Here is a 9,790-nt window from a genome sequence, read left to right as displayed (position 1 = left end):
TACTTATTTCTGCCATGGACAAAACTAAAGATCAAGTTGAGACCATACTCGGCAATCTCAAGCAGACATTGTCTTCTTCGATTTGGGCGATGGATTCCATCATTAACCCGTCGATTAGGCTCCATGTCAATCTACTATTCCGTGGTTAACGCATGCTCGATGGCGTTCTCCATGGTTCCAGCTAAAGGACTTACTCTGGAAACTACCTTGGATGAGCAAATCCAACCGCCGCCTGGTACCCTTCTACTACTGTGATAATAAACGCGATGAGGCCCTCATATAGTTCTGGTAAACGATCCCCCGTGCCGCTTCCTTGCTTGCGGCTAACTGCAATTTTGAAGAGAGCGATGTGATTGCATTGAGAACTTGCAATGAAAAGAGGGACCTTTCTGTGACTATATGCACAACAGTATTCAAAAACTGTGCTGTTAACAGGGCTGTTTTGCCGGAAACTCCAGCTACACGCTTGAAGAGGAATGGGATAAGTGGGAAACAAGTTTGAGGCAGGTTCAGTGGCGTATTGTGCATCGGTAGCAAATTACACTACAAAAGAGCAATTTCAAGAGATAATGTTGGGATTGAGTTAAGTGGGTCTCCATTCTTGGTAGCCCTGACGCCGCCTCACGGATATTCAACATCGAAGAAGCATTACCTGAGGGGTTTAAAGAGAGAGTGGTGACAGAGGTTGGGTCATGGAGGATGGGTACCGCAGACACTGATACTAAAACACCCTTGTTGGGTGTTTTGTGAGCCACTGTGGATTTGGCTCCATGTGGGAATATCTGGTTAGTGATTGCCAAATAGTGCTGATTCTATTCTGCCCGACAGTTATGGGTGCAGATTAAGGTACAAGAATTGAAGGTGGCAATAGAAGTGGAGAGAGGAGTGAATGGATTATTGGGAAAGAAAGTTGAGCAAATCAATCAATTTAGTAATGGACAAGGAGAGTGAATTGGGTACAGTGAGGAACAATCATGTAAATTTAAAAGTATCTTTTCTAGCAAGGATTGGGAAGATGAGAAGATTGGTACTTTCGTTCAAGATCTGCAATTTATTTGGAATTGGAAATAGAAATTTCCAGGAACTTACATGATAAGCAGTCACAAAGTGATTGTTTACCTCAAGAATTTATAATGAATTTGGCTCTGCTAGGCGAAGAAGTTGTAGGGAATGTTTCATAATTTAATAAAATGGGGAAATCTTTGAACCCTTTGCAGTTTTGTGATCTTTTAAGTCGCAAACTAAAGTCCCGGACGTTGGAGGAGATTCTTCTCCCTTCAAATCTCAGATTCTGAGAGGAGAAACACAAGATTGTGTTTGAGCTTGGTGGTACTTGGCACTAGGGGATTGATGTGAAAGAGGAGACACCTATTATGATTTGTGAATATATTTGGAAATGGGGCGGTGAAAACTACTTACAGAGACTGCCGGAGAAGTTGATATGAGATTTGATTTGATTGTATTATATATGGTATTGTCTCAATTGGTGTGTAAGGACAAAATCTTATTTCCTGAATTTAATATTTTGAATGAAATAGCATATTATAGACTTGAATATACTCTGTTTTTTACTCTGTATAAAAACATTTCTGTCTTCTGCAATATTTTTCCTTACATTGTCCAAGATTATTTCATTGTATTTAAAATAATTATGACAGATTATCAACAGAATCAGTAAGATTTGTATCCAATGAAGTATAGGAAGAACAATATGCTCTGCAGACCCTCGTTCTATAATCTCAGCTCTCCCCGAGAGATTGAATGTGTCAGCCGCAAACCCCTGAGGCCTCTTCAGTGACTTCTGGTTCACAAGAGCTTTGTTAGAAATCACTTTCAGTAGAAAAGTATCCACACATGTCATGTATGATTTATTTGGTGGTGCAGAAGAATCGTCAGGGAATTCGGTTATATATTTTTGTCTTTGTCAACCATGACTGTCTGTACTGTGATTACCGTGTCTATAAAGACTTCGTGAAACCATGAGTTTTTGTTCTTTGCAATAACTTGTATGGGCATGATTCTTCGATGAAGAAACTCAGGAAAGCTCATATCAAAGGGATTTTAATTTCATTTGAATTCCCACCAAGCTGTACACAAAACCGTGGTCAGAATTGATAATGATGGTGTAAACTATTTACTTACTTGACATGGAATAATAATTCAAAATTGAACGAGTAGTTTAATTTGACGTAGTATTCCCCGGATCATGAAATGCAAGTCTCTGGAGACAAATAGCAGAAAAATGGCGAGCTCAAAATTTCATATAGAATGTCTCCACCTCTCAAACAAGCTTGGGAGAGGTCACAGGGTTTCCTTCTTTTGCCAGAGGAGCTCTCCCAAAGCTAACAACTCAACCACCACCCACAACTTATACACTTCTTTCCTCTTGTGATTCCCCATGTTGATGGTTTCCCTCCGGTGCTGGAATTGATTAGATCGCATTAATTCTCTGAAATAAAGCTTTGACCATGCTTCAGCAGTTAATGAACTCACTGACTTGAGTATGCAAGTACGTCACATGGTGCCAAATTCTGAAATTATTGAACTTGCGTAAGTCCTGCAACCATCTGGAAAGTGGGGAAAAAGTGAGCAAATGTCTATTGAATGGAAATTTTTCATAAATAATTTTCAGAAAACTTTTATTCTTCTGAAATATACTTTCTTGTAATTAAATTATTGATTTTCTTTGAAGTTTTTCAGAAAAATGTCTTATAAAATTTTGAGTTTCCGTCACTTCTTGTTAAACTCTCAAAACCATCCCAACTTCGTAAGATTTTCCCCTCAATCCACCAGGTCTCATGTAAGAAAAAGCACATGCGGGCACTGATAATGTTTTTTAAATAAAACATTCCAGAACCAACTAATCATTCATTTAAATACTTCAAAGACAGAAATCATTCAATTCAAATTCAACAAGCCAAAACGTCACCCAGCAAAACAACATGCAATGCAAGTTTACTCAATACTTAATAAATTATTTGTTTTCTATTATAATGTTATGTCTTGTGGTAGTCCTTCTTCTTCTTCTTCTTTTTTTTTTTTTTTTTTGGATGACCAAGGTGTTGGTATTAACTACGCACACCTCGATTAATCTTCGAATTCCATTGAATACTCTATAAATCTAATGTTCTAAGCAGGACCGTCTTAAGAACATCTGTGACCCTAGACAAAAGCTACTTTAGGAGCCTTCTAATAATATAAGCATTTATCAAAAAAATTATTTCAAATTTATTTTTCTTGCCTTTTGAGATGCAAAATCACAAGGAGAGGTGGACGACGACCAACGGGCTAACGGGGTCAGGTTGGTGGGGGGTTTTGGAGAGCAGATGTTGGAGAAGCGATGGGTGGTGAAATGAGTGATTTCCAATGCCAGGATTGACCGGAAAAGACTTGAAAAGTCACGGCCCAAAAAGTATCGGTGGCCGGTGATTGACAGAGTAAACAGATAGGTATGATAGGGGTTTTGGTGAGGAGTAGAGGGGAGGAAGATGGTGGTGTTGGGGAAGGCCAACGATGCCAAGTGCATGCTAAAAAGGCTGGAAATGGCTGTCGAACGCGGTGGAGCTAGGTTGCGAGATTCGTAAAAAATGGCCAAATCGAAGGCTATCAAGGTTGGAAAAACACTTGGAAAATGATAAAGTGATGGTTTCGATTGATCTTGGTGAAAAAATTTGACCGAAATCAGCTCCAAACGGCCGACGCGGAAGAGGGGTGGAGATGATTTATGTGAATGTTGAATTTTGAGATTGAATTGGGGGTGAGTAATTTGAGACATGTAAATGACCATTTTAGCTTTTCATTGTTAAAAGAAATTTAATATGTTAATTTACGAGTGTAAATTAAAATATATGAAACTAGAGGTACAAACTTGTCATTTCGTCAAACTTTAGGTGGGAATATATGTAAAAAGTTAATAATAAATTTAGGCCTTTTCGGTTTTTTTTTTTAGGCCCCTTGAAATGGCCTAGATAAAAAATTATATATATATATATATTTTTTTTTTCTTTTTTTTTTTTGTAATATATTAAAAAAATTTATAAAAAGTTTGGCCCTTTTTGGCGCTATTTTTTGGGGGTCTTAAGCAGGTGCCTCACCTGCCTACCCCTTGAGCCCGCCCTAGTTCTAAGATAAGTCATAAATATAATAAATAGATACAAAGTTTGAACTCAAAAAATTAATGAAAAAAATAAACATTCTTGACCGCTTGTTCAATACCTTGCGATTTGTGATAGTTCTTTTCTATGTGCACAAGATCGAAACATCTTAAGGGCCTAAGTGAAAACCATACTAAAATATTTTCTTTCCATTTCTATGCATATAGATTTTCATAATTTGTAGAAATTCCACTGGATGTTCACTAACTCCCATGTTCAGATCACTCAACATCACCCAATATTTAAGTATTCTAATTTCTTCTCGGATCAATAATTTGCATTGAATAAGAAAAAGAAAAATGATAGAGTTACCAAAAGTTACACATCAAATTTGTACACCAAATGATGTAGCCGTTGATTAATATTAACTTATAATGAATCAATAGTTATGATTTTGTCACGTCATTCGATGCACATCCTTTGATAACGGTAGCATTGCTCTAAGAAAAATACTCAAATAATTTAAAGCAAGCATGCATTGTATACCATTTAAAATTTACCCATCAATATAAACTAATTAAACCTGATTAATGAAAAAAAAATGTTTATCATATGTATTAAAATAATTTCAACTCACCTCTTTCCTTCTTCATTTTCTCTCAAACTCCTTTCTTTCTTTTCTTTTCATTTTTTTCAGATTTCCCTTTCTCCCTTTTATCTCTTCTTTTGAATCTTTTCTTCTTTTTCTCTCTCTTCATTCCCGATTCTTTTCATCTCTTCTCTCCCTTTCTATACTCTCCTCTTTCTTCCTTTATAAATATTGTATTTAATTCAATAAAAGATCTCTCCCTTCTCCTTTTTCGTCTCTCCACCGAAAGGTGTTTTGTTTTTGTGCATAAAATTTCAATTAACCCCCAATATAGTTATTATATCCCACTCATTCAAGGATTTATTTCATTCTATTCCTCTACCTTATCTTTCTTTATTCTCTTACTTCCAAACAACCTATTAAGTTTCAAACATTACAATTAAACCCTGATCCCATGCATGACATGACACATGTTGGCAAAATTACAAAGAAACTTCACTGCTTTTACTTTCTAAACGACCCCTTTGACTTGAATTTATATCATTCCAACTCTATTCTTTTGATTTTTCTTTTTTTTTAAATAAACCCTTTACTTATTACAAACACAACCTTAATAGTTTTAAATCATTTCATAAGCAGCCTTCCTTTTCTCTTATAAAAGGAAAGCAAAAATAAGGGCGTTACTAACCCATTAAATATTATTCTTTATCATTGCTTGATCTGAGTCGATCTAGAATAAAATTTAAATATCACATGATCATGTGAAATAGTGGTACAGCAAATTAATATATTTGTATGAATGATTTTTATTTATTTTAATCATTCCTATGATTAATGATCTTTAAACTCAATTTTACGTTATACACGTAATACTGCAACCAAAATATTATCTGACTCTTGAAGAAATATAAAGCCAAAAATTACTCCAGAGTCCAGACGTTTTCCATTGTAAACTTGAAATTACTTAGTTGAAGCAGAAAAATGGCCACCTCAGAACTTCATTTAGCGATGTTCCCCCGGCTTGCCTTCGGTCATTTCATTCCTTTCCTTCACCTCTTAAACAATCTTGCGGAGAGAGGTTACAAAGTCTCCTACTTATTGCCCAAAGGAGCTCTCCCAAAGTTACAACAGCTCAACCACCGCCCAGAATTTATACACTTCTTTCCTCTTGTGATTCTCCATGTTGGTCGTCTCCCTCCCGGTGCTGAAACTGCTTCCGATGTACCATTCCCTCTTCATGAACTACTTGCTTCTGCCATATATGGACAAACCTCGAGATCAAGTTGCGACCATTCTGATCAAGAAGTCTGAGGCCAGACATTGTCTTCTTCGATTTTGGACGATGGATTCCCTCAATAAGCCGTCAATTAGGCACCAAGTCAATGTACTATTCCGCGGTTAATGCATGCTCATTTGCGTTCTTAACATCTCCAGGTCTGATCACTCGGGAGACGACCTTGGAAGAGTGAATCCGACTACCGCCTGGCTACCCTTCCACTACTGTGAAGATAAAATTCAATGAGGCCCCTCATATTGCCAGGCTAAACAATCCCCGTGTAGGGGCTTTCTTTTACGTGCGGTTAACTACCGGCTTGAAATGGTGTGATGCAATTGCTTTGAGATCATGTCAAGAAATTGAGGGAGCTTATTCTGACTATCTTGCACAACAGTATTCAAAGCCTGCGTTGTTAACAGGGCATGTATAGCCTGAAACACCACCTACACAGCTTGAAGAGAAATGGGATAAGTGGCTAAACAAGTTTCAGCCAGATTCAGGGGTGTATTATGTATTTGGTAGCCAAATTACTCAACAAAATGAACAATTCCAAGAGATGGTGTTGGGGTTTGAGTTAAGTGGGTTTCCGTTCTTGGTTGCTTTAACGCCACCTGAAGGATGATAACCATCGAACAAGCATTGTTTTTAAGAGAGAGTTGGGGAGAGAGGTTGGATCCATGGAGGATGGGTGCCGCAGACACTGATACTAAAACACGGTGTTTTCTGAGTCACTGTGGATTTTACTATGGATTTGGCTGTATGCAGGAATCTTTGGTTAGTGATTGCAAAAATGGTGTTGACTCGATTAATTTTTTTATGAAAAAGAGAACTTATCTCTGAAATAGCTAGCATACATATATATTATTCATTATTCAATAGAAACGATTATCCTACTAACTTGGTGTTGTGAGGTATAAAAAATAAAACTTAGATTATACCGTAAATATAGTGGCTTAAGCCTAAAAGGAATCTGTTAAATGTATTATTATATTTAGGCTTAAGCCATGTTAATTTTATTATTATATTTGGGCTTAAGCCATGTTAATGTACCATACTATTATATTTGGTCTTAAGTCACTACATAGTTTAAGGTTTTCTAATCGTTTTTTAGTCTCACATCATCATGTTAGTAGGATCATAATTCTTTTTGAAAGATATGTGTATTATTTATTCAGAGATAATAAAGTAGACATTTTTCACAAAATAAAAATATTTGTTCCATATCTATAATTTGGTGTGTATATATATTTTTTACACCATAAATAAACTTGATATCAAAGCCTCCTCTTGCTCATTACTGATCACCTTAGATTTGTTGTTGACCTACAAAGAAATCTTATAAAAATTTTCATATAAAATGGGATGATAAAAAAAAATAAATAAAATAAAAAGTCAAACTTATTATATTCATTTTACTATTTATTTTTTACCACATCACTTTCTATGAAGATTTTTGTAAAATATTGTTTTGACACAAAAACAATTAGAAACTCTAGCTTATACGGTGGGTTAAGCCCAAATATAATAATACCCTAGATTAATTGTTTTTAAAATTATAATAAATCTCGGACGCAATTTAAAAAAAGACACAAATTGTCGAGTAAAACTTCTTTTCACCTCAAAACTTACTAGCCGCTGAATAAATAAATATAATAGCCCAAACGCTTTCCATTGAAGGTTGAAGCAGAACAATGGCCACCTCAAAACTTCATGTAGCAATGTATCCTTGGTTTGCGTTTGGCCATTTCATTCCTTTCCTTCACCTCTCAAACAAGCTTGCCGAGAGGGGTCTCAAGGTCTCCTACTTATTGCCCAAAGGAGCTCTCCCAAAGCTACAACAACTCAACCACCATCCACACCTTATACAATTCTTTCCTCTTGTGATTCCCCATGTTGATGGTCTCCCTCCTGGTGCTGAAACTGCTTCCGATGTACCGTTCCCTCTTCATGACCTACTTATTTCTGCCATGGACAAAACTAAAGATCAAGTTGAGACCATACTCGGCAATCTCAAGCCAGACATTGTCTTCTTCGATTTTGGGCGATGGATTCCATCATTAGCCCGTCGATTAGGCTCCATGTCAATCTACTATTCCGTGGTTAACGCATGCTCGATGGCGTTCTCCATGGTTCCAGCTAAAGGACTTACTCTGGAAACTACCTTGGATGAGCAAATCCAACCGCCGCCTGGCTACCCTTCTACTACTGTGATAATAAAACGCGATGAGGCCCCTCATATAGTTCTGGTAAACGATCCCCCCCGTGCCGCTTCCTTTTGCTTGCGGCTAACTGAAATTTTGAAAGAGAGCGATGTGATTGCATTGAGAACTTGCAATGAAATCGAGGGACCTTTCTGTGACTATATTGCACAACAGTATTCAAAGCCTGTGCTGTTAACCGGGCCTGTTTTGCCGGAAACTCCAGCTACACAGCTTGAAGAGAAATGGGATAAGTGGCTAAACAAGTTTGAGGCAGGTTCAGTGGCGTATTGTGCATTCGGTAGCCAAATTACACTACAAAAAGAGCAATTTCAAGAGATAATGTTGGGATTCGAGTTAAGTGGGTCTCCATTCTTGGTAGCCCTGACGCCGCCTCACGGATATTCAACCATCGAAGAAGCATTACCTGAGGGGTTTAAAGAGAGAGTTGGTGACAGAGGTTGGGCTCATGGAGGATGGGTACCGCAGACACTGATACTAAAACACCCTTCTGTTGGGTGTTTTGTGAGCCACTGTGGATTTGGCTCCATGTGGGAATTTCTGGTTAGTGATTGCCAAATAGTGCTGATTCCATTTCTGCCCGACCAAGTTATGGGTGCAAGATTAATGGTACAAGAATTGAAGGTGGCAATAGAAGTGGAGAGAGGAGTTGACTGGATTATTGGGAAAGAAAGTTTGAGCAAATCAATCAATTTAGTAATGGACAAGGAGAGTGAATTGGGTAATTCAGTGAGGAACAATCATGTTAAATTTAAAAGTATCTTTTCTAGCAAGCATTGGCAAGATGAGAAGATTGGTACTTTCGTTCAAGATCTGCAATTTATATTGGAATCTGGGAAATAGAAATTTCCAGGAACTTACATGCATAAGCAAGTTCACAAATGTATGTTGTTTACCTCAAGAATTTATAATGAATTTGGCTCTGCTAGGCGAAGAAGTTGTAGTGAATTGTTTCATAATTTAATAAAATGGGGAAATTCTTTGAACCCTTTGCAGTTTTTGTGATCTTTTAAGTGCGCAAACTAAAGTCCCGGACGTTGGAGGAGATTCTTCTCCCTTCAAATCTCAGATTCTGAGAGGAGAAACACAAGATTGTGTTTGAGCTTGGTGGTACTTGGCCACTAGGGGATTGATGTGAAAGAAGGAGACACAATATTATGATTTGTGAATATATTTGGAAAATGGGGCGGTGAAAACTACTTACAAAGACTGCCGGAGAAGTTGATATGAGATTTGATTTGATTGTATTATATATGGTATTGTCTCAATTGGTGTGTAAGGACAAAATCTTATTTCCTGGAATTTATATATTTTGAATGAAATAGCATATTATAGACTTGAAATAATACTCTGTTTTTTTGCTCTGTATAAATCATTTTTCTGTCTTCTGCAATATTTTTTCCTTACATTGTCCAAGATTATTTCTATTCTGTTCATTTAAAATAATTATGACAGATTATCAACAGAATCATGAAGATTTGTATCCAATGAAGTATCAGGAAGAACAATATGCTCTGCAGACCCTCGTTCTATAATCTCAGCTCTCCCCGAGAGATTGAATGTGTTCAGCCGCAAACCCCTGAAGCCTCCCTTCAGTGACTTCTGGTTCACA

General features: G+C 37.0%; 1 protein-coding gene across 1 annotated transcript; it reads left to right on the top strand.

The window, feature by feature from the left end:
* The first annotated feature begins 5,664 nt into the window (after positions 1–5,664).
* On the top strand, positions 5,665–9,319 carry LOC116142340 (UDP-glycosyltransferase 79B9-like). The gene is made up of 3 exons (XM_031427769.1): positions 5,665–5,988; positions 6,192–6,379; positions 7,647–9,319. The coding sequence occupies exons 1-3, from the start codon at positions 5,665–5,667 to the stop codon at positions 9,019–9,021; spliced, it is 1,887 nt and encodes a 628-aa protein (XP_031283629.1). The 3' UTR covers positions 9,022–9,319.
* Positions 9,320–9,790: the final 471 nt, after the last annotated feature.

The sequence above is a fragment of the Pistacia vera genome, unplaced genomic scaffold, assembly GCF_008641045.1.
Source record: "Pistacia vera cultivar Batoury unplaced genomic scaffold, PisVer_v2 Contig407, whole genome shotgun sequence".
In the NCBI taxonomy this organism is placed as follows: domain Eukaryota; kingdom Viridiplantae; phylum Streptophyta; class Magnoliopsida; order Sapindales; family Anacardiaceae; genus Pistacia; species Pistacia vera.
This window is presented reverse-complemented; position numbering and strand designations above follow the sequence as displayed.

Excerpts from the sequence above, each read along its gene's own strand:
- LOC116142340 (XM_031427769.1), top strand. The coding sequence starts at position 5,665 with ATGGCCACCTCAGAACTTCATTTAGCGATGTTCCCCCGGCTTGCCTTC. Across the intron at positions 5,989-6,191 it reads GCGACCATTCTGATCAAGAA|ATAAAATTCAATGAGGCCCC; the intron begins GTCTGAGGCCAG and ends ACTACTGTGAAG. Across the intron at positions 6,380-7,646 it reads AAGCCTGCGTTGTTAACAGG|AACAATGGCCACCTCAAAAC; the intron begins GCATGTATAGCC and ends AGGTTGAAGCAG.